The 26,507-nt window shown below is 40.2% G+C and overlaps 1 protein-coding gene across 1 annotated transcript in view; it reads left to right on the forward strand.

Annotated features, from left to right (window-relative positions):
- The first annotated feature begins 4,694 nt into the window (after positions 1-4,694).
- The window catches only part of LOC122805783 (olfactory receptor class A-like protein 1), a 120,453-nt gene continuing 98,640 nt past the window's right edge, over positions 4,695-26,507 (forward strand). Inside the window, exon 1 of the mRNA XM_044076050.1 lies at positions 4,695-4,781. Within this exon, the coding sequence (XP_043931985.1) occupies positions 4,695-4,781 (87 nt within the window). The remainder of the gene's footprint in view (positions 4,782-26,507) is intronic.

Here is a 26,507-nt window from a genome sequence, read left to right on the forward strand (position 1 = left end):
GTGTCCCATCTCACTTCATAAACCATTCATTGAATTACCTTCCACCAAATAAACCTCATCCTTACTTCAGCTTGCTTATCTATTCAGCAAGCTTCCTCCAACTACTCATTTCCTTTCCCCAGATCCTTGAAATAAACATCCAGACACTAGAGGGAGAACAGAAGAGGTTAAGCCTATCTCTCTTCTCCGCCAACCAGCCTGACCAGGCTGCTCCCCCTCCCTTCTACCCAAAATTGTTCAACCAACTACTTCCCATAAAGGGAAGAGTCCAGCCAAACATAATTCGGTGTACCCATCTGTAAAGCACCTTAGTATCCCATCATAAATCCACCTTACCATATCATCACTGAAACACACCCTAATGAAACTAAATAAAGTAAGATTACCGTGACCCAACTGCACCACCGGAACATCCACCCCAATAGAATATACACCTTTTCAGTCCGCTTCCTTCACAGCTGAGATCATGGCTCAACCTGAACAGATTGACAACCTATAATCACAATAAACTAAAAAGGAGTGCAGTGAAGAAAAGACTTGTAAACAGAGAAATGCCATCATTTTACACGTAAAGAAAGTGAAACACAACTAAAAAAGAATTATGAAACATACCCATAGATTAACAAGAGAAACTTGTATCTGTGCTTGATATTAATATTAAACAGTTCTTGACCTTATTGAGGAGGTTTTTTTGTGTGTGTGGTGATTCTCTGTTTACAACCTATAATCACAACAAAAACCACAAACCATAACCCCTTGAACTCAAATCGACACTCAGTCAAAACCACCATTATCAAGTCTCACACCTATGACCCTGTCAACTGTAGCATATCGTCTTAGCCCACCAACTACTCATTTCTGGATGTGCAACAACTCAATTCCCATAGGGAATAGTCTATCTCCCAAAACCTTAATGTCCTAACGTTAGATGGCAGAAAACCGGCACCCCTTGACCTAGTTCCTGAAAACTTGCCTATGCTCAGCAATGACGTACTCTATGTGCCCAGCCATAAACACCCCCAATTCATTCATTACCAAAAGACAATCTGAACTAGAACACAGGCCACCCCACTCAGAACATCCTAGCATCCATCCTAGCTAGAAAACTCCAACTACTAACCATCCTTAACCCCTGTTTCTCCTTTGTCTTTCCCCTCGAAGGCTCCTCTCCCATTATGTTATCTATATCACTAGTAAGTAATTAAGACCTGTCCTACAGTTGCCATAGCCTGCAACCAGGCTTCCTTTAAACCTTCTAACTCCCCTGTAACAGCACATCCAGTTTCCAAACTTACCCGAACACAGCAACTGACCTACCATGTTTCCTAAAACACCACCTACAACTTTCACCCAAACCACAAGTGAAATTATCCTTGCGCTACTTTGTAAAAACCCTAACATGGTATGTGATCTTAACACTACCTACTCAAAAGACAAATTTGTCACTCCACCGTCCCCATGCAAATACAAAATTCTGCTAAATCCTCACTGACCAACTGGACCGCTCTGCCCTGTGTACAGCCTGAACCCCATATGCAACCACCTGTCCACCCATCTCCTACGCCCAGGTGAATGAAATACACTTGACCAAGCTAAACCCCCCACCATCTACTTGAATTATAAAGCTATCCCAAATTCCTGCAACCAGCGGCTGGTCCTGTTAACCCAACCAGCAACCATACCACAGTCATGCCAACCTCAGAAATAGCCCTATTCCTTCAGACATTCCTCACTAAAACTATGATGCCTAGCAAATTGACAAACACCAAAATCCCATATCCCTTGGATTTCCCCTTTAAGGCTTCCTCTCAATATGCCCTCTGTCCTCCAATAATGAATTCAACCCTAAAAATCTGCTCATAGACCTCAAACCACCCTTTGCTTACTTAACAGTAATCTGCCTGTGCCATCTTTGCTTGCCACTGCAGCCAAACATCACGCATCACCTTCAGGTCATCAACTGATGTGACTCTCCACACCTTTACACGACCGCACTACCCATCATTTCAGCTATGGACACAATGGTCAATATACGTTCATCCCTTATTGATCTGTAAAAGAAAAGAAACTGTTAATGCACTGCCATAACCAAAGTATTTAATCTTAAATGTTATCCAGGTAACCCACCACCATATCCCTTCCACTGACCGAAGTATGAGTAAATCTAAATTCTGTCAGGGTCCAAAAGGCTTACCTATCATACATGACATTATCAACTGCTAAGGAGACACATTATTACCCAGAGTCTGCCCCATCAAAAATGCAGTATGTTGTTGTCCACTCCAGATGCTAGCTTGATGAGTGGATGGGTAACATCACCCAGAACCAGTGGCCTAGTAACTTCCTATGATGCTAAGCTTGCTGTGACTCCACCCCATCCGCTTGAACCCCAGCAACAGTGACGTGCCTTAATGTCCCCTAAATAAAATGAATTACCTGTAACTTCATCATGCCCCTTGCGAGAACCCCGAACTTTGATCACCACAGAATCCCTTCCCATTGGGATCCCCTTACCTTTCCTGACTAGGATATCCACCGTGATAACCTGCTTTCACCATCTATGAGCTCCCTCCGTAGCACTGCTCCAATTCAGATGACTATCTCCGCACCACCATCTGCAAAGAGAAAGACAGATGTAAATCCTCTGACATGCATTAGTAAGGGTCCCCTTTACCCCTTTGTTCGCCATTATAGTGACAGCCTTCCTCATGTTAGCAATGGAATGAGAATCAGTCAGGGGTGAGGTACAATTGAGGGCACTAAGAGACGGAATAAGACTAGACAAAATAAATTGTCTCACCTGTATTTTTCCCCCCACTGCTACTACAGCAACCACTTCATATCAGACATAAAATGCATGTGGTGCATTTAAAAACTACCCTATGTGTGTTACAAATTATGCCCCTACAAACATGGTAAAATAACTATACCTCTCTACTTCTTAGAGCCAAAATTTGGACAAAACCTAAAATGATGCAGGGACAAATAGGGACAGATTTTAAATATTGTCCTTAGAAACTTAGAAAGTTGACCGAATAATAGGTTTTGCATTAGCATGAATTTTGTAGGAGGAACACACCAAAATATGAGGCAAAATATGGACGTTCTGTGAAAATATGTACAGTTGGGAGGTATGGTGGATATACAGTGACAGGTCGCAAATGACATTTGAAGCAACCCCAAGTCCGCACCACCCAGCCCACGCACATGCAGGCTACCACGCTACCTCAAGCAAGCCTCACACTCTGAGCCTAAAGCCTGCGAAAGGAAATCCATGGTTCCCCCAATGGGTAAAGCACTCAGTGTCCACCACAGCCAAGCACAAAGTCAGAAACCAAAAAGCACCCCCTACAAACCGCAACAACCTGAAACAACCACAAGCAGCCACCACCACCACCACACTTCTCCCCCATTCCCCCATCCAAACCCCAGCAAAACATACCCCATCACATCAACAACTCTCCCAACGCAACCCTTCCCACACAGAGGAGTCCTCGCCTGTCACCGAAGCACACACAAACATGACTTCAAACAGAACTCCTGAAAAGAAGGCCTACATAGCGCACCATCAACACCACACTTTCAATAGTCAAATGTGAATCCAAAACATTGCAAAGTCACTGCCCTAGAGAGGTGCCAAATCCCCGCCCCCTGTCCATCAAAGATGGACCACTTGGGATTTGCCCAACAAACAAACAGTGAAAAGCCACAGCCAGTTTCCATTGCAAATGGCCACCCCCTCCACCCAAAAATTAGACAGACATACAAGTCGTGGTCCTCAGTCACTCACAAATCCACCCCACTGATGATTCCTGATGATGTGCCGTGAAAACATGCACACCGAGCATATCACATTGCAATCCCATATCCACATACCTAGAGTAAAGCCTCCTGGATGTGTCATCCAAAATGCACATCCCGAGAGCTGCGTCAGAAGCAAGAGGTCGCTGTCAATCAGCATGTATACATTACACTAAACAATTAGACTATGTTACCACAAGCAGTAAACTGAGGTATCTCTAGCCAAAGCTTGTCAGCAGACCATCTACAACCAGAGCTTTCAGGTGGCAAATAGCATGCTGCCATGGCACATGACCTCCAGAAAGCACACAGCAGCAGACAGTCAGCCTTTCAAGGTTGACAGACACCAGTCCAGTCAAAAATCATCTTTGTACCAAGAACCACCCATTGAAGCAAGACAGCCCAACACCAGGTCTACAGCTCTTCAAACGATATATCCTACACAGTTTGAATCCACAACAAAGTCTCTCATATATGCTACAGCAGTCTCTGTAAATGAACTCATTGTGCCACCCAGAGCAAGACAGTTCTTTAAAGAATGTCACTGATCTCCCGAAAATCCCAAGAGAGACCACTGACAAAGAAAACAAAAAACCTGAGACCAAAGAAAAAACCCCACACGCATCCACCGCTTAGTGTGAAACGATCCAACACAACCTTAATTTCCACATGTGCAGCTGTTCAATCTGGTTTCACAACAAGTGCATCCTCACCAACATGGCCACTGCGAAAGAGCTTCATCGATCCTGCTCACACCACCGCAGACAGAATTAGCCACAGTGAACACAGCACTGCACTTGTTGCGATAGCCATGACTGTCCCTGGCAAGACGAACAAAACGGATAGACAATCAAGCAACTGCAACTAACTATGCATCCTTCAACAGCCACTGAATGACTAAGCAAAAGAAAATTGAAAATGATGTCATGTCATTGAAGCAGGGAAGCAACAAATCACAGGAGCAGCCCGACACAACACAGGCAATCACCACCTGCATCCACAACTGCTGTGCCTCTAAAAAGTCAAACTAACTTGACCAATTGCCTGCTGCAATGAAGCAGACGCTGTGGACCCTGCAAGCGCAGTCATCCACCATGTGGCCCCAACTGTACCGTCATATACAAGTGCAGGTTCACTATTCCCCCTGGTTTTTTTTGTTTTTTATTAACTAGGAAGCTCTGATGCCACTCCGCACATATGCAGCAGCAACCTCTTCCCCCAAGGAACCAACAGCCCGTGAAATGGCTGGCATGGCTCCCTTCAGCCCCGAAACCAGCCGAGATGAGTCAAGACCCACAAAATCATGACTAGCGGCCAAAAAGGAAAGGGCACAACCCCTGCAAAGCACAACTGCTTCTTTTCTTTTTTTAAACTCCCTTCCTCATGACATCAACAACACAAAATGCTCCCACTCCCACCAACCAGGGGACTGAGCCACCACTCCCTAGCCACACCAGCAGCTGACCGGCACCCCCTTCAGCAAAATCCCAAGCACTCAGCCCAGAAAAGGAGGCACTGCTGCTAATCAACCACCAAACCACCAATGAGAAGACACCACCACTGCTCCCAGCAGACACTATATGACAACACAACACCCCAAACCAAGATCCAAACCAGATCCAAACAAAATCAACTATCAACCAACAAATTCCCCACAATTTCACCCACAAACTATCTAGCAAGCTACCCCAACCTAATAGCCCCTCACCCTCACTTACCCCAGTCACCTCACGCCGATCATGGCTACTTACCAACTTTAAGCGTTCCTTGATGTTACTCATCAGAACGTGTACTTCTTAATAATTTTTCTACTTATATACCACTTTCCTCCACATCCCCAGCCTACCTGTTCCAAAATTCCTACTGGTCATCATGGACGTAACTTGCAGTAGAAAGTTCACGCCAAAATGTGATTGCTTAACCCAGCCACACTAGACTAAACCTCTTAAGCCCCTCCCCATCCTTATCTCATTTCCTCCCAACCATCCCTGCCTCCACTTAACCCTTTCACCTCCCCAACCCTCTTACCTCCCCTTAATATCAACCTAACCCCCCCCCCCCCATGAAGATGTCCCTGGACAACTTGGTTTGTTGCCAAATTTCATTTATTGTCTGTAGTTTACTGCATATGTAACAGCTGCTACTGTGATCTGGTTAACATATTGACATAAGAAGAGACAATTGTGAAAAGAGTAACTACTACAAAGCACGGAGCAACAGTAATAAAACTCTACTTTAAACTCCGGACCCGGAACAATTGTATACAAACTGGAAACAACGAAAAACTTATGATGGTGCACACAGTTAACTTTCTACGAAAATGTACTTGGAGTTGAATGCTTTCATTCTGAAAATTCCTCAGAACTTCATCAGAATTAATTAACAATTTAAACCAACTTTTAAATACCATCTTAAAAAAACACATGCCAACAGCCAGCCAATGGTATCCAAACCCCAATAAATTAATCAGTATTAAAAATAAATAGTAGATTTTTTTTAAGACAAGTTAAAAAACATCATAATGTTTCAAATTTAAAACAGAATTAATAGAACAGGCTTCATTTAAACCTGGGTCATTCATGTCATCATGTCTAAGTTGCCATTAAAGTTCATATTATATTTTGATATAAAGTATATTTTGGTGGAAATTGGGCTGTTTGCACCATCAGGAGTTTTTTGTTGTTTCCAAAACTCTCTACTTTATTTCAAACCAGTACTGTCATGTGAACAGACCATTTTGTATGCTCATTTAGAAGGAGAGCCTTGTAATATTTCATCTATACAGTGTACTACGTTTACATGATGTGTGGCTTAGGCCAAAAAAATACACAAGTTACTTTTATGTAAAACACTAGGAAACCAGCACAATTACCAAGCTTAGATTTAACTTGACTGCTTGTACTGGAATTACTAACACTCTATTAAGGCAAAAATATTATATCAAGAGGAACATGAGTGAATAAATTGCTTACTGAATCTTGTTTCATCATACTCCTCACTAATAATAATAAACAATTTTCACAACATGCCATAAAATCTTGTACAGCTCTTTGTGTGACTTGCATTTCCATTCAGCGGGTATAATATGGCAGCAATGATACTTACCACATCAGCACTCCTGCACATGCTACGTGGTACTTACTTTACATATTATTTAGCTTCCTACTTATTACAAAGTGCAAACTGCATCAATAACCAAGCACACTGTTAACAAATTGGGCCTGATTTCAAAAGACTTGCTCTAACTGTAAGTGACCACTTACACAGAGAAGAGGCTGCAAGCAGGTCTTTTGGAATTTGGCCCTCGGTGTAAGCCAGCTTATAGACAGGCCTTACACCAGAGTAGGTCACTTACACTGAGAGTAAGTCTTCCAGAATTAAGGCAGACTTACACTTTTGAATCCGGCCCATTGTTTACTTTCAAAAACAAGCAAGTATAACAATTCTACTGATAGGTTCATAGGTTCATAGGTTCATACTAGGCTATCTGCCCTAGGGCATTTATAAGCCTAGCCAGAGTGTGTTTGGCTTTCGCCACCCATTTTAAATTAATTTTGCTATGCCTTTTTTTGAGGTTAGTATACTGTGCCTCTGTCTAACAGTGACACAGAAGTGATAGCCGGGGTAAACCTACGATCTCCCATACACTCATCAAGATTCCTCTTGAAGAGAGTCAATGTGGGACTCTGCTTAACCTGGACTGGGATTTTGTTCCAGAGTGAAGGGAGCCTCTGGGTTATGAATCTGTCCCTCCAGCATGTCCTATTTATTTCAGTGTTGAGGTTCAAGTCTCTCGAGCACGTAGCTCGATGGGATTTGGATTTTCTGAGGTGCAGCATGTCCATTAATTCCGGGTTGGACATGGCTTTATACATCAGGCACAGATCGCCTCTGAGCAGGCGGTATGCCACTGAGTAGAGCTGGAGTTTCTTTAACCGGGCAGCATATGGCATCTGTTTGAGCCCTTTGATCCTCTTGGTGAGGTACTTTTGGGGTCTTTCCAGTTGCTGCAGGTGTCTGGTAAGGTACATCCCAAAAGGGGCATTGTACTCAATTATGGGCCTGATGAGGGATGAGTAAAGAGGCACGATGACCTCCCTGATCTAGATGTGAATCCCTTCATGATTAGGTGGGCTATATAAAATGTTTTTCTAACCACTTTGGCCACGTGGTTGTCAAATGAGAGATTGCTGTCAACTTGGGTCCCCAGGTCCCTAATGACTTCTTCTGTACTTAATGGATTACCACCTATGTGGTAATTTGTGGGCACTTTGTTTTGCCAAAGGGATGACTATACACTTTTTGGCGTTTAGCTTGAGGCCATGGCTCTGGCACCAGTTGTCTGTTTCTATGAGGCTCTTTTGGAGGATGCTTGTGTCGGCTGGAGAGTTGATTATGGCGCCCAGTTTACAGTCATCTGCAAACTTGGTCAGCCACAGTCCTTCCGTGTTGGCCTGTACCGAGAAATATATACCGAACAAGAGAGGTCCCAGGACTGAGCCTTGTGGGATGCCACTTGTAACTGGTTTGGAGTCTGACATGGCTCCAGCAATTCTAACCATGTGGGTTCTGTCCTTGAGCCAGTTTGCAACCCATCTAGTGACATAGGGGTTTATATTTAAGCTGGTGAGCTTATCTATAATGCCCGAGTGGGGTATTGTATCGAGGTCCAGGTAGGCTGTGTGGACCACCTTCCCCTCGTCAATGGCCTTGGTGACTGTTTCAAAGAAATCGACCAGGTTTAAGAGGCAGGATCTGCCCTTAACAAAGCCAAACTGGTAAGATCCAGTGTCTGTAGGTCCCCAGTATCTTTATTTATGAGGTCCATGATGATCCTTTCCATAGCTTTGCAGACCAAGCTAGTCAGGCTTATGGGGCGATAGTTTCCAGGATCCGTTGAGGCACCACCTTTGTGGAGAGGGACCACTGTTGCTGTACGCCACTCTTTGGGTACATATCCTGTAGTAAGGCTAAGATTGAACAGTAGTTTTATGTTTGGGTTTAGCTCTTCTTGGAGTTCATGTAGGGCCCCAGGACACCATCTGGTCCCATTGATGCTGTGTTTTTGCTTTGGAGAGGGTGGCTCTTACCTGAGCATCTGAGATGTCAGGGGCAGCACTCTGTTGGGATAGATATTTGCCCTTTTGGTGGGGAGAGGGGGGAGAAGTTTGCACTGAACCTGTCAGCTAGGATGTTGGCAATGTCTGTGGGCTCGGTGTATTTTTTGTCATTTTGGACTAATTCTGAGCATATCTGGGAATTCCCCACAGGTTCCTAACATAACTAAAGAAAGCCTTGTGATTATCCTTAGTGTCCTGTGCAATTTTTCTCTCGAAGCTGGCCTTAGACGATTTTATGAGTGCCGTAGTTTTTGCTAATACTGATCAGAGATGCCTTCCCTTTTGGGATTTTGCTCTATCATGTAGTAGCTTCCTCCTTCTATTTTATAGTTTGTTTATGGCTGGGGTCCACCAGACAGGACGTCTGCCTTTGGAGGATTGGGTCTTGGTTTTATTTGGGATTGCATGATCCATGCATTCCTGAAGGTGTTCATAGAATGCGTTTATAAAGGATTCTGCGGTCTGGGCCGTATTTTCCACAGGCCCAGGGGCTTTGAAGGATTTCGCCTCGGTTTTGGGTCGTGTGAAATTTGCTTGAGAGAAGTTTTCACTGTGGTTTTCTGGGCAGGGGTGGGGTCGGGATGTGAATATCCAGTGAGATTAGTTTATGGTCTGATCTTACCAGTGAGGGATACACTTCTGGTCTGGAGCATAGTGTCCCCATGTTGGTGATGATCAGGTCCAGTATGTTTTCCCCTCTTGTGGGAGTGGTAACAAGTTGTTCCATAGCATTTGAGTTTATAAATTCTAGGAACCTTTGGGCTAGGGTGTTGGAGCTAGAGTAATGCTCCCAGTCTATGTTTGGGTAGTTGAAGTCGCCCAATATAATGGTGTTTGGAGAGACCTTCATATTTTCCAGTATTCTCAGGAAGGCCAAGTGGGGTTCCTGTGGTTGGGAGGGTGGTCTGTAGCAGGCTATAAACTGGAAGGCAGTTTTACCCACAGTTAGTTGCACATGGATAGTCTCTGATGCTTCATGCTGTGCCACCAACCTGGAGGTGTGGGTATCTTTGACGAATATTGATACTCCCCCTCCTTTTGTGGTTCGGTCCAAGTTTTGGGGCCGAAAAGCATGGTATGAGGTATAACCTGGTAGTGCTGGGGTGCTCTCGGGAGCCTTGAACCAGGTACGTCTCAGGTCATTCACACCAGCATGGACAATGACTGAGTCATATTTGTACTTGCCTTGGAGTGACCTGAGTGCTTGTGTTATGTGGCGGATCCTAGCGCCCGACAGGCAGCTCACCATGACCTTCTCCTTGTTCAGCCTGGTGAGCGGGACGTCAGTGTGCCTGATGATAGAGTCACCTATTACAAGTGTATCAGGTGTGTTGTTTAGCCTTAAGGGCTGTGACTGTTCGGCACACTGGCTTTGTGAGCTATGTGTTGCACGTGTTTTGTTTTGGTAACCTGCTATGTGCTCAGTACAAATTCTATTTGAAGTATTTATTATAAGAAATATATGGTTGATACAGAAATAATTCATGGTCACTGATTTATACAAATATTAAATGGAGTCATAGATAATTGTCCTTATCTAAAAGCTAAAGTAATATGTAATTAATATTAATGATCAAGTAAAATAAAAAAAAAATGTTACACTAACAGTATTATAAAAGCAATGCTGTTCTTATGTCATACAATATATTCAGTATGAACTAGTCTGGTTTATTTATTTACTATTTATATTACATATTACTTTAGCTTTTAGATAAATGTAAAATAAAATAAAATAAACAAATAAATAAATAAATACATCTCTATTTGTCTCTCTTAATTTTATATATATATATATATATATATATATATATATATATATATATATATATATATATATATATATATGGGTCTACCTGAAAACACTGAACGCCGACAACGAGATAACCAACACCAGAAGATCAACAATGGAGATGACTGTTGATTGAAAATCCCGACGCTGAGAACACCGACATGTTAAGGTAAGTGTGCGATAGTGACGGACGTTAAGGTCAGGGTGCAGGTAAGGTAAGTGTGTGATAGTAACAAACTTTAGGGTTAGGGATGGGTTAAGTGAGTTAGGGTTAGGGAGCGGGTTAGGTGAGTGTGCGATAGTGACGGACCTTAGGTTTAGGGTTTGGGTTAAGGTTAGTGCATAGATAGTTGTGTATGTAAGGTTTAGTGTAGGTTTGTAATTGTGTTGTGTGCGTGTTTTACGGAAAAGGTATTTGTTTTGTTTTGTTGATTGTCGGGATCGTGGTTTGTTGGGCATGTGAAGTTTCGTGTTTTTGAACTTTCGGTTTTGTGGTGTCGGTTATCTCGTTGTTGGTGTTTTTGCGTGTTAGTGTTTTCAGGTAGACCCATATATACATATATATATATATATATATATATATATATATATATATATATATATATATATATATCTATATATGCACACACACACACACACACATTCACACCCATTATGCAAGTTAAGAAATGAAAAAAATACAGTGCAATAGCAGATATAATACATAAATTCTTTATACTGTATGTTTGAAATATATGCATATAAGATGCCGCATTAATAGGTTGAGAAAAATTTCATAAATATATTCTATTTGGGATGGCAAGTTTTTTGAAAAAAAGAACCTTGACATACTAAGGCAACACTGACACTTTACTGCATACATTTCCAAAGTTCATTCACAGGTCTGAATCACATTACATTATTAAGGGTATTGTCCAAACAATCTGTCTGCACAATGTTATCTGCAAAATTTGATGTTAAGACATATGGTCTCAAAAGCAGACACACAATATGAATGAAACTAAGGAACAGGAACCAGCTGGTGCTGAAAAGCAGCAATGAACAAAATCTGCTCCATTATACCAGTATTGCTCTGTTATATTGTCCATTGTCCTTAGAAGGGCTATACTACTATAGTACTTGGGGTTTCTACTATCCCAGTACTGTTCTATTATACTATCCATTTCCCTTAGAAGGGCACTCCTACTGTAGTACTTGCGGTTTCCATTATATCAGTACTGTTCTGTTATATTGTCCGTTGTCCTTAGAAGGGCACTCCTACTGTAGTACTTGGGGTTTGCATTATACTAGTACTGTTCTGTTGTATTGTCTGTTGTCCTCAGAAGGGCACTCCTACTGTAGTACTTGGGGTTTCCATTATACCAGTACTTTTCTGCTATATTGTCCGTTGTCCTTAGAAGGGCACTCCTACTATAGTACTTGGGGTTTGCATTATACTAGTACTGTTCTGTTATATTGTCCGTTGTCCTTAGAAGGGCACTCCTACTGTAGTACTTGGGGTTTCCATTATACCAGTACTGTTCTGTTATATTGTCTGTTGTCCTTAGAAGGGCACTCCTACTGTAGTACTTACGGTTTCCATTATATCAGTACTGTTCTGTTATATTGTCTGTTGTCCTTTGAAGGGCACACCTACTGTAGTGCTTGGGGTTTCCATTATACCAGTACTCTTCTGTTATACTGTCTATTGTCCTTAGAAGGGTACTCCTACTGTAGTACTTGGGGTTTCCATTATACCAGTACTGTTCTGTTATATTGTCTGTTGTTCTTAGAAGGGCACTCCTACTGTAGTACTTGCGGTTTCCATTATAGCAGTACTGTTCTGTTATATTGTCTGTTGTCCTCAGAAGGGCACTCCTACTATAGTACTTGGGGTTTGCATTATACTAGTACTTTTCTGTTATATTGTCTGTTGTCCTTAGAAGGGCACTCCTACTGTAGTACTTGCGGTTTCCATTATATCAGTACTGTTCTGTTATTTTGTCTGTTGTCCTTTGAAGGGCACTCCTACTGTAGTACTTGCGGTTTCCATTATATCAGTACTGTTCTGTTATTTTGTCTGTTGTCCTTTGAAGGGCACTCCTACTGTAGTGCTTGGGGTTTCCATTATACCAGTACTGTTCTGTTATACTGTCTATTGTCCTTAGAAGGGCACTCCTACTGTAGTACTTGGGGTTTCCATTATACCAGTACTGTTCTGTTATATTGTCTGTTGTTCTTAGAAGGGCACTCCTACTGTAGTACTTGCGGTTTCCATTATAGCAGTACTGTTCTGTTATATTGTCTGTTGTCCTCAGAAGGGCACTCCTACTATAGTACTTGGGGTTTGCATTATACTAGTACTGTTCTGTTATATTGTCTGTTGTCCTCAGAAGGGCACTCCTACTGTAGTACTTGGGGTTTCCATTATACCAGTACTGTTCTATTATATTGTCTGTTGTCCTTAGAAGGGCACTCCTACTATAATACTTGGGGTTTGACAATGTAAGCAAAATAAAGCAGAAGCTGCTTTATCATCAAACACAAAAACCCCGATAAATATTCTATACATTATATAATATGTTTGCAAAGCATTGTTAGTACATAACTGATCAAAGTAAAATAATTCTTGCAGTGGATAAGTAAATAACAATGAAAGTGGCTTGTAAAAACGGTAGAATTTGTCTGCAATATCCATCAACATCTTGTCTCTCTTTCAGTGAAGTCACTTTAGCATAATCTGGCAGTTTTTGCCTATACAAGACTTACCATCAAAGAACCAACATTTGCTGTTATCTGTTGTACAGCTCTCGTAAGTCTGCCTTTACTTGCGGTTGTGGGCTATGAAGTTAGTATATTTAACTAAGTGGGTGTGAAGTCCTATTATGTGTGTGTATATACAAAGGATTTACCTCTTCTTAAATAACGTTTTCATGTAAGTTTAGTAGAAGTGTTGTGGTCATGTATTTTTCTTATTTAGACGTTTTTAACTTGTTGTAGTATGATGTGGCCTTATTGCCTTCCTTAGTTAATTGCAGAGCAGTCATACTGTAATTCCTGCAATGACAAGATTTCATTCACTCTGATGGGTGTTATTGGTCACCTCAGTGGCTGTAAAAGGGGAACATGGTCATATATCACTTGGAGTACAGGGTAAATATTTGCATAGTTAAGTTTTTGTGATAAGTGATCATCTTTATGCTTCACTTGCTGAGAAGCTTGTGGAAGCTTGGGGATTGCATAACAGCACAAGTCTATGCTAACTACTGTCCATCAGTATGAGGTTAGGTCATAGTTGGTGGTTAGCGGTAGGTGTGAACACTTCACAATATCATGGCGTGCCATTTCTACAACTGCCGTATGAAACGGCTAGCTAGGAATACAGACAGAAACTAAGGTAAATGGATAGTGGAAGGGTGAGGATGAAGCTCCTCCAGTTAATTAAGACCAGGTGGCCCAAAAGACTCTAGTTAATATTTTCATCCTACGCTGGGTACCAATCAAAATAAACAGAATGACAATACATAGCCAAAGAATCATGAAAACTAACCCAAGATGTGCTAAACATATAGATGTCTATCTCCTTACTTCTTCTTTTTTCGGCTTTTCCTGGTTAGGGGTCGCCACAGCGGATCACCTGTCCGCTCATGATTGGCAGTGGAGTTTTACGGTGTTGAGTTGCCAGCCCGGCACCCAACCTTCCATAGAAGGCACACACATGCACACACTCACAGCTAGGGCCAATTTAGAGTGTCCAGTCCACCTGCAGCATGTCTTTGGGATGTGGGAGGAAACCGAAGCACTTGGAGGAAACCCACACGACCACAGGGAGGACATGCAGACTCCGTTCAGAAGGCACCCTAGCTGAGGATCGAACCCGAGAACCTCTTGCTGTGAGGCAACAACGCTAACCGCTGCACCACTGTGGCCGCCCATGTCTATCTCCTTACTACATTATGCTTATTATAACTGTTGTAAATCATTTATGGTTACAAAAAAGCATATAATAAAACTGAGATTCTTTTCCATATGATATTTGTTAGCTGCAACATTTTTTCCCTATTTTGATCATTCTGCTTATAAAGTTCTGCATTTCAGCCTTGCAAATACATTGCACTTGCTATTCTCAGATATAATAATATCTGTATGCTTTCATTTTAGTAGAGAATAACCAATATACTTTATTGATTTTTATGAAATTATATGTTTATCAAAGGAGAACAAAGTTTTTGTTTGTTTATGATGTGACATATCTGTATGAATCTAATGAGTCATTCAGGGACAGCTTGACTATGTACTTGCCTCAAATCCAGAGCACATTTAAGAATACACATACTCTACCTTTTAAATGCTTCGGATTATCTTGTTACAATAAAATGCTACTTTTACTGCAATGTTCTTATAGGGTAATTTGTAAATAAAAGAATCACAGCTACACGTACAACTATTTGTACAGGCATAACAAACCATCAGTAAAAAACTGATCTGAAACAATTTATCATGAGCTATATTAATCCTTAATATCTTCCTGTTTAAGAAAATAATACTTTATTTTATAACTGGCAATTGTAAGTATATAAGTGAGCTGAATCAAAAGGAAAATGAATACAGAACACAAACACACAAATAAAAGCAGCAGTGAATGCTTCTGTTTATATAGATATTTTGTTTATGTATTTTTTTTTCTGGAGATCTCCACATAAATAATTGTGAAAGTTGATCTTGTTTCGTAACCTCATTTATACAGCTGTGGTACATTTGGTTGTCTGCTATAGTCATGTAAACAGAACTAACTGAATTATGTTTGTGTAAAGGAAACCCACTGAGCTCTTAATTTCTAGGAGAAAAAAGTACAGCCACAGTTTTTAGCTGGAATGCCTGTATCACCGAACAATCAGTGGCTAGTGAGACTATGTCTGCCAACAGTTTACCAGCTCTGGTAGCATGGAAGGATAAAGCTTGGAGTATATCCCATGCAACCCAGCTTCAGGTAGTGCCACGGGTAACTGCTGGTGCTGGCAGGGAGGATGAGCAGGCCCATCCCAGGCAGTCAAGCTGGCTGCATAATGCCATGGTTCCTCAGTGAAGGAGTAGCACCACAGATGTAAGGCCAGGGGGTGTGTATGGTCAAAGCCTTCAGGGTGGCTATGCAGAATTATCCACTTGAATGATAAGGACATTGTGCATCCCTACAGTGATGCAGGTTACATATACCATCACCCTGGAGGGGGGAATAGGTCATTACCAAAATGCTTATTGCTGGAGTACTGCTGAAGTCGAAAGCACCCTTATAGTTCCATGAACAGCAACACACTTTTGGCAGTTTTTGTCCTGGCACTGATGGGACCCCTATTACTAGGGAACAGATGGGTAGATCTGACTGGAGGAGAGTTGATGGTCAACGGAAAAGCACAATAAAATATTGAACACTAGGTCAGCTGTTGATAGCATGCAATACTGTGTACTCACAGTGCTCTGAGGGTCAAAACAAACATTTAGGCCCAAAACTGTGTGTTAGTACTAAGGCAGAGTTTGAGACATCTGTGTCACTGAACAGTGATGTAAGAGATCATATTCATTTTTTAAGAACCATTAATTTAATAACAGTTGTCAGTCTGTATACAAAATGCTGAAAATTTTGATGGCTGGAAATCCTATTCATCCCACATAATTTTTACAACTGCAGTTCCCCTAATTTTCTAGTGAGTCCCAGGGATCTAATGACTAACATAACAATGACTGCTACAAGTTTACACATGTATATTGAGTCATGATACATACAACAAATTGTACAAAATTATATGTTGTCAGATATATATATATATATATATATATATTCAGCATGCCTGCAAGCAATGTAAGACAGTTTGATATAAACAGTTACAGGTTATCATATGTACATCATTTATTAAAGATCACAAGGGAGCAAAAACACACTGGTAATCAGGCAGACAGGTTGAAAGTAAAGTGATTTCAAGACACAATTTAAACTTTTCAGCACAAACCACCCTTCATAATTTGAAAACCAGGAATGACTAAGTTATGTGTCAGGCAGACAAGGTGGTACTTGGTGGTTTGGCATATTGATATGTATAAACATGGGGGTATTGAAACAACTCTATGACTCCAGCTGCTACATTAAACCTGATTATGGCCTTATAAAAATGTTTAAAGATGACATTACGGGATTTCTTCAGTACTGGGTTGACAGGGTGGAGGGTGGGATGGGGATTATTCCACTTGCTAACGATTTACATCATTTCATCTGGCCACATAGTAACTTTATACTTTGCCAAAGGCTCATAAATCTAGGGAGAGACTGCCAGACCATACTATTGCATCAGGTATAGGCTCCATGACTGGACCTATCTCCGAACTTCTTAGACAAATATCTATGGCAGACGTCCAGAAAGCTAATGATGTGCTTATGTTGTGTCCAGTCAGTATGTACTAACACCTCCCATGATCTGGTACTTCAAGCACTGAGATATTGCTGGATTAGGAAAAAAAACATTTATTTCTTTGAATAAAATGATTTTGGTTTACAGCTGGCTGAAGGAGTGTTACCCAGAAATATACTTCATTTCCAATGCTCAAGCTACTTATAATTGCTACTAAATGCTAATCCATATGTTTAGTCCAATGGCCACTCCTTTATGGCATTTATTTCTCAGAGGTCAAAGGTAGAGTTAAAGATTTATGGCAGATAACTGTAAACTCTGTGACATCATAAACTCATCTGAGGACACCAAGATGCTCCAAGAGGGCCTATCCAAAACTAATAGCTGGTGTCAAAACCATGGATAAAAATCAATTGCCAAGAAATGTATAATAGTTTATTTTGGAAGACTTTCTTTGCAGCTATCACACTGACAACACAACCCTGAAAACTAATCCAGTAGTTGGGACCTGAGAACCTTATGTACACAATGAACTGTCTTTCAATCGCTATCTATCCATTGTTGTTAGTGCCTTTTCATTGTACTACTCATCTAAGAATGTTATCAGTCCACTGTATTCTGCAGTTATCTTGCCAATCATAGAGTATAATGCCCCCCCCATTATGTATCTGTCCAAACATTTGACACAACTCAAATACCTACAATGCTGTCTTACTAAGAAATTCAAGGGCCTAAATCATAAAAACTATGCAGACCATCCCAAAGCCTTGCTTATCTTCTTGGTGTCATATATGCCACTAAGCGGCTTTCTCTACCTCACATACACAGCATTAACAGTCCCTATCCTCTAAAACCCACTACACATTTGTAAGTCCAGTGGTGGGAATAAATACCCATTCATGAGCTCTAAATTGCTTTTGTGACATAAACAGAACATTTTGGAGGGACAGATATTTATCAGATAGAATACCACTTTAGAATCAAGAAAATCTACACAGAAAGCAAAGCACTTCTCTTATGCTATTCAGATGTAATCTGGACAAGTGGATATGTTAACTGCAAATGTTCTAATTATCTCTGGGTTATTCCTGGGGGTTTATACAATAGGAGAGTAAATTAGTTTAATTTAAGGGGAGTGCTTCTCATAGTGATATTTTTGGGGTCTATATGCTAACGCTCTAAAGAGTGAAAATGCCGGACCTCAAAACCATTCTTGTGGGGGGCTGCACCCCCCCCCCGCTAAATATATATACCAACTCTGAGATCACACTACAGTGAGGAAAGGGCAAATATTCCAATCTTCACTGTACCACGATCCCACAAAAAGCACTTTGAGGTCCGTCATTTTTGCTCTTTAGAGCGTTCGCTATTGTGATCATTTGATCACATAATATTTTTGTGGTTACTAAAATAGCAATTAAGGAGAATGGGAGGGGATTTCTTGATTAAATTAACATAAGGGACAGACATCTCCAGAGCCACTAGCTTTAATAATACAATAGGAATAGAGTGGAAGTAAGAAAGAATTTCTCCCATGGAGGCACAAATATCATCAGATCTGAGAGATTAAACAAAACAGGTGGTGGAGCTTAGATGTCCATATCTACCCTCATACAGTGTTTAAATCTGACATTTTGTTTACCTTACTAAATCTTAATGCAAAGAAGTAACATGTATAAATGCCAGTTTACATCCCAGCAAATGGCAATTTCACCATAAATGAAGATATACTATCATGGACCACAAAGGTCACCCAAGAAACTATCATAGTAGGTGATTTTAACAATGATTTAACTACTCAATATGAAGGCTCTAAGCACATCAATTTATTTAATTTTAATCCACTGATTTATTCCTCCTACAAATTAAGTAAAAAGACCAACAAAATGTAATCCTTTATTGGATATTTAGCAGTGGGAAAATCTCAGCTCCAGACTCCCTAAGCAATCATAATCCCACATGTGCTATCTGACAATGCACCAAAAGCTATAAGAGCATCCAATAAAATCTAATTCAAACAAAACCTGACAAGCTTCAGTTTTACCTCCTTTACCTCTACACTTCGGCAAATCAACTGGTCTTTTCTAACAACCTTACGTCTAGATAAAGCAGTTAAAAACTATTTTTTACTTTCTATCAGTTCTCAACTGTCAGGCTCCGTGGAAGAGAAGAAGAAAAAAATGTCAGATCTAATCTCAATTTGCAGCAAATGCATATCGGATCTACTGCAAATTCTTTAACAGAATAAATAATGAAAACAATGGAATTAAGTAGAAACACAAATCGCCCACCGGACGTATAGACAACTGAGAAATTTCACAAGAACCTCATTAAATTGGCAAAAAGGAAATCTTTCTTCACCAAACTCCAAAATAATAAAAAAGGTTATTAATCAGCCATAAGCATACCTCGACTTGGCAAAGCCTTTCAACACAATCCCACACTCAGGCATTATTAATAAACTTAGCAAACTGAATGTAAACTCCTTCATTGTAAGATGGGTTGCCAACTAGCTCAAAAAACCATTAAACATCAAGTCAAAACTAAGGGGTTGTGGCTGACCAAGTCTGTGGATGACTGTAAATTGGGTGCAATTATTGAATCATCAAATGTCAGTATACTACAGGAGGGTCTTACAAAGAACAACTGGTGTCTTAGTCACGGTATCGAAGTGAATACAAAGAAATGCATCATCATTCCCTTCGGCAATGTCCCTTCACACTATGAAATCAACAACAATGCCCTAAGTACCCACAAAGTGGTAAGGGACCTGGAATCACAAGTTGACTGTGACCTTAACTTTAACCACCATGTGTCTACTGGAGTAAGGAAGGCTTTCTATGTAGCACAATTAATTTGTAAAGGCATCAATTTGACAGCAAAAATACTCATTCGATACTTGGCACTAATCCGGCCCATAATTGAGTACAATGTCACATTCGACATGTACCTTACAAAGCACCTGCACAATTGTAGAGACCTTAGAGGTTTTTAACAAAGAAGATCAAGGGACTCTAGAATGTGCCTTACACAGACCGACTAAATTTCCTATCACTATACTTTGTATCGTATAGACTTCTTAGGGGAGACTTATTCCTGGCTTACAGAGCAATCTCAGACCCAAACCTAATGAACTTGCTGCATATCCATAAATCAAATGGGAATAGGGCTACCAGCTGCAGTGGCCTAAACATGGCCTGCAACTTAAATAGTACATGTTGGAGGGACAGATTTATCTCCCAGCAACTACTGTGTCTTTGGAATAGGCTACCTATTCATGTGAAACAAAACTGTTCAAGAGGAACGTGGACGAGTGGATGGGGCACTGTAAATTCTTACTGAGGATAGTGTCCACAACCCTTCTGGACATGGGCAGCCATTACTAAATGCAATCTTGGGTATTAACTAACATTTCTATTATATTACATTGGGATAAAACAGCTAGGCTTGAAAGGACCTTTGGGTCGATAGCCTAGTAATCTGCTATAATCCTATGATAAACTCCTGAAATCTGGAAAACATACACAGCCATATCCCCTACCAAATGAAATAAACGAAAGCATTGCACAGCAATTCAACTCCCACTTCATCCAAGTAACATCTGCAGCATTAAAAGAATCTAACAGATGACTTATTAGATACTCTCCTGATCATTCAGAATAATACCTCAACATTTTCCTTCAACCAGTCCCATCTAAAATAAAATAAAACCTGCTATCACAAATGAAACCTACAACATTAAGTATTCAGCAGGAAGTCGGTCAGCTGCTAAAATCTACCACACATGCCCTATTAGTCATAGTGACAAATGTCAACTCCCCCTTTTAACAAAACTGGACCAATGTTATAATAAAATAAAATTTGCAACCCACTTTCTAAGTAAAACTCATATAGATATTAATCAGGAGGTCAATATTAGAATCAAACGTACACAGACTGGAAAAATATATTATCCCCTACATAAAGGTAGAATGTAACGTCTTTCGGCTTTTCCCGGTTAGGGGTCGCCACAGTGGATCATCGGTCTGCTTATGATTGGCAGTGGATTTTTACGGTGTTGAGTTGCCAGCCTGGCGCCCAACCTTCAAAGAAGGCACACCCACTCACGCACGCACCTACCTACTTATCTTTAAAGTTCACTCAACCACGGGGAGGGCATGCAGACTCTGCACAGAAGGCACTCCAGATGAGAATCGAACTGGAGAGCCTCTTTCTGTGAGGCGACAATGCTAACCACTGCACTAACGCGGCCTACATAAAGGAGGAAAATCAAAAGAATTATCCAAGTATCTAACAATAGCCATACTGTCTCCCTTATTAAATATGCTAGAAAGGTATGCACATTCCCAGCTGCATAAGTATCTACAAAAGAACCTGCTCTCTCCCATCCAACAGAGCTCTCACCCTTCCTATAGGAACACTACAGCTTTCTCATTTTCCACAACACAATAAATCAACGTTGACATGAAGGTAAACTGCTTTTGTTCACATTCATAGATAGGACAGTGTGTGTCAAATGGCTATTAGGCTACTCGTCCTCCGTACCCATAGCCATTTGTGTCCCTCAGGGCTCAGTCTTAGGACCCTCTCCATTATTTTTGCAAGCAACTTTCACACTGCAGTGGCATAAGACTCACTGGTTTAGTATGCAGACACTGCCACTTTAACCTGCTCAAGGTCCAAGCATGCCATTACTACAAACTATTACACAACAATCCTACTACTAAATCTACTTGTTTGAACTGCCAGCACAATCTTCTCCTGAACTAAAACAAAAGAAAAAATCTACTATTTATCCCAAAACTACAAAGCATCTCCTTACCACATCCTTGCAATCTAAAAAAAATACTGGCCATTCATTCTTATTGCCATTTCTCTCCTATGCCTATCCCATACTAACAAATGCCAACTCCTCCCTTTAAACATAACTGGAACAATGCTATAATAAAATGACACAATTTGCAACTCACCTTCCAAGCAAACCCCATCATTACTTAACACTCAACCAAGCAAACTAGCTGGAATTCAACAACTTTCAAAATTTCAGTGAACTTAAACTGTCCCAAAGTGTACTTCATCACCCAAGAAAATGTCCAGCAGTGAAGACAGTAATGCTGTGGCATTCTCCATCACCCAAACAGCTGTCCAGCAGTGAAGACAGTAATGCTATGGCATTCTCCATCACCCAAACAGCTGTCCAGCACTGAAGACAGTAATGCTATGGCATTCTCCATCACCCAAACAGCTGTCCATCACCCAAACAGCTGTCCAGCAGTGAAGACAGTAATGCTATGGCATTCTCCATCACCCAAACAGCTGTCCAGCAGTGAAGACAGTAATGCTATGGTACTTCACATCAAACAGATGTCCAGCATCAGATATAATAATGCTATGGTACTCTTCTTCATCCAAACAAATGCCCAGCACTGAAGACAGTAAAGCTATGGTACTCATAACCCAAACAAATGTCCAGTACTGAAGACTGTAATGCTGTGGTACTACCCATTACCCAAACAAATGTCCAGCACTGAAGATTGTAATGCTGTGGTACTACCCATTACTCAAACAAATGCTCAGCACTGAAGACACGGAAGCTATGGTACTACCCATCACCCAAACAGATGCTTAGCACTGAAGACAATAATGCTATAGTACTTCCCATCAAGCAAATGCTCAGCACTGAGGACAGTAACACTATGTATTCAAAATGCTGAAATACTCTCCCACAAGACCAAAGATAAGTCATAAATCCAAAATACTGCAAAGCAGACTTAGCACCCAGCACTTGGATTCTAAACTTAGCTCCTACCACTCCTCTTGTTAATAAATGTGGTAGCAACACTGTCTATCTGTCATGTATCTGTAGTGCCTTTCTGGCCTTTTTGCATAATTTAAGCTTCTGTTCTTTCATCAGAAGTCCCAATAGCTTAGCCACCCCCAGAAAAGCTTCATCTGGTATTTAGCAGTAATACTCTTCATATTATATTGCACCTACCTAGTAACCTAATGGAAGTTATCATTATTATTATTGCTACAGTAAAACTGAAATGTGCCTCTGTAGAACGGAATGATTTCTGGGATATAGCTCGTCTGATTTTATACATACCATATATCTAAACAATAGTAAAATAAAAATAAAATATGTACTGCTATATATAATTATACTTTCTAGATATATATATATATATATATATATATATATATATATATATATATATATATATATAGATATATATAGATATATACACACACACACACACACACACACACACACACACACACACACACACACACACACACACACACACACACACACATACTTTTACATTTATTGATTTTTCACCAGGTAAACCCACTAGACAGAGGCCTCTTTCATGGAGTGAATGGACAGCACTCTCTGGTTAAGTGCCTTTCTCAAAGCCATATGACAAGCAAACTGAGATTTAGGGAATCAAACCCTGTACTACAGGATAAAACTCATTAGTAGCTGATAGCCTTAATCCACTGGAGTAAGGTTCCAGACTTAAGATGTTTACATAGTACTAAACAAATGGCAGTAGTGTATGAAACAGCCTTTGAATTTACCTAATTTATTGTTATCCACACAATGTGCATTCACTGTAGATTTTGTGTTTGACATTCAGATCTGAATTCCTAATGTACCTTTATGTGTGGTTATCGGGCTATCCACAACACTTCTTCCTATTCAGCTTTAATAGCAAGTAGTTTGGTTAGTTTCCAAAATTACTACGGCCACAATGGTGCAGTGGTTAGCACTGTCGCCTCACAGCAAGAGGTTCTCCAGTTCGATCCTCAGCTAGGGTGCCTTCTGTGCGGAGTCTGCATGTCCTACCTGTGGTCATGTGGGTTTCCACTAGGTGCTCCGGTTTCCTCCCACATCCCAAAGACATGCTGCAGGCAGATTGGACACTTTAAATTGGCCCTAGGTGTGAGTGTGAGTGTGTGTGTGTGTGTGTGTTTGTGCGTGTGCCTTCTGTGGAAGGTTGGGTGCCAGGCTGGCAACTCGACACTGTAAAACTCCACTGTCAATCATGAGCGGACAGGTGATCCACTGTGGCAACCCCTAACTGAGAAAAGCCGAAAGAAGAAGAAGAATCTTTAGCCTGTAGTCGAGCCAGAAAAGAGTAACCAGGTAGTAGTTGGTGAACAGGAATCCCCTGAAGATTGCAGTTGCTGAGGTAATGCTTTCTGTACAGTCTGCCATGCAGAAGCAGTAACTACAGAAAGATGCCCAGTTTTCTGATATATAGTGTCTGTTTTATGTAAAAAGGAGTGCCATCCTGTTCTAACTTACATCTAAGCATTACGTGTTCAGTTTATCCACAGTACTGTTTAGTGATATACTGTTTGCCTAGATATCCCTCTAAGTAGCCCTAACACTGTTTTTCTAATTCTCACATCATTTTAGGCTTTTAGTTCCATCTTCATGCACTTCCAATTAAGTATGCAGTATTTTACTAAATGTTTCAATTACTCATGAATACATATCATTGAATTCTGTTAATAATGTCTATTCTATCCTTTTTTGCTTGGTGATGCAAAGATCAGGTACCCATTTGGTTTACTTACCATACATGCAGCTTGGTACTTTACTAGGCTTGAATAGTGCATAAAATATTTGTATGCATAGTGTTAAAACACTAATACACTGGAGCCTTTTTTTCCTTAGAACATTGAGTGGCACATTAATTTTATGAATGTTTCTAGGCTTCCTTCCTGAAGCAGCTGGATTTGGCTACAATGCCATATAGGGATTTGTTTATGTGAATACATAAGCCTGCCTGCTCACATGTGCTGCTTTATGTAGCTTGTAGTCAAGTCAGAGAGATATAAAACAGCACAATATAGAAACTGAGTTTTCTCCATTTATATTTTGCAGAAGTATGTTTTTCATCTCCTGGTTACTTGCGACATGATAATCTGCAAGTTTATATATATATATATATATATATATATATATATATAGATGTATGTATATATGTATATGTATACAGACACACACACACACACACACACACACACACACACACACACACACACACACACACACACACACACACACACACACACACACACACACACACACACACACACTAAAAGGACTCAAGTTACATTGTCCAGGTGTGGGAAGGATGATACACAGTGTAAAAGAACCATAAACCTAAAAATGCATGTACAGCCTTTGGCAAGATGGTGAAACCCAGCTCAGCAACATGCCACCTGGACAGAAACTCAGCTGGGATTTGTTTTCTGAAAGTTTGATGTGCTAAACTGTGTTGTATTCAAAGAAAGTTTATGAGCACAAACCAATAATATCTCAGGTAAGAATATTTTGACATTGATTTACTCAGATCGGTGATCTTGGATTACACTTCATTCATGAACACTTAACTTTTGTCTCTAAGGGTCCATTTAGATTGAACATTAAAGTGTACACTTGTCAGGCTTGTCTTTATTTTTACAGTCAGGGTAAGAAATAAATCTGTCATAAAAATATGATTAATTGCTGTAATTTAGATGGAAAGTGAAGAGCCATTCATGTGATTAAGCATCACGTTGGAGGCACATAAGTAGGTGGACCACCATCTGGCTTATTTATAACTATAGTTACAAACCTCAGAGGATGGTACGGAGCCAGATGAAGACAATATAACGAGCAGCAGCAGACGAACACATGAAGAGGGAACATGGTGGTAGTCAAAAATCAAGAATGTTCTTCAGGTAATGTATTATTTTTTTCAACTACAACAAATATATAACACAATGAAAAGCTTGTCATAAATTTTAAGTGAGTTAGAGTTTTGAATTTTGAGTTATTCAGATATCTTATTCACATAAGCAAGATCATGTTTTTCAAATATTTTATCTAGTTTTGTATCTGCGAGACTTAAATATAGAATTGAAGTACCATGTACTGAATTGTGTTACAGTTATGGAATATAACTGATAAATGAATGCTTTTATCTTTTTGGCTACATCTTTCTAACTTAATGTTCACATGCGCGCACACACACACACACACACACACACACACACACACACACATATATATATATATATATATATATATATATATATACATATACATATATATAGCAGAAATTCTTACAAAGACCATGCTGCTACTGCAGATCCATACCTTGTAAGTATAAGCTGCTGTTGTCATTATATACCTGTGAACTGACTCTATTTGCTTTGGTTTCTTTCTTGTAATCATTTTAGTTTATCTATCTAATTGAACAAAACAAATCAGCATGAAGTCTTGTCTGATGTAAAAGTACTTTCTTGGAACTGTAGGCAGTATTTCTCAAATAAGTTTAATCTTTGTTTTTAAATTTGCATAAATGTATAGCAATTAGTAAAATGCTTTAAAAGGTAGCAGCAAATGCATGTGCG

Source organism: Protopterus annectens, chromosome 7.part0 (assembly GCF_019279795.1).
Source record: "Protopterus annectens isolate FY-2018-M chromosome 7.part0, PAN1.0, whole genome shotgun sequence".
NCBI lineage: Eukaryota > Metazoa > Chordata > Ceratodontiformes > Protopteridae > Protopterus > Protopterus annectens.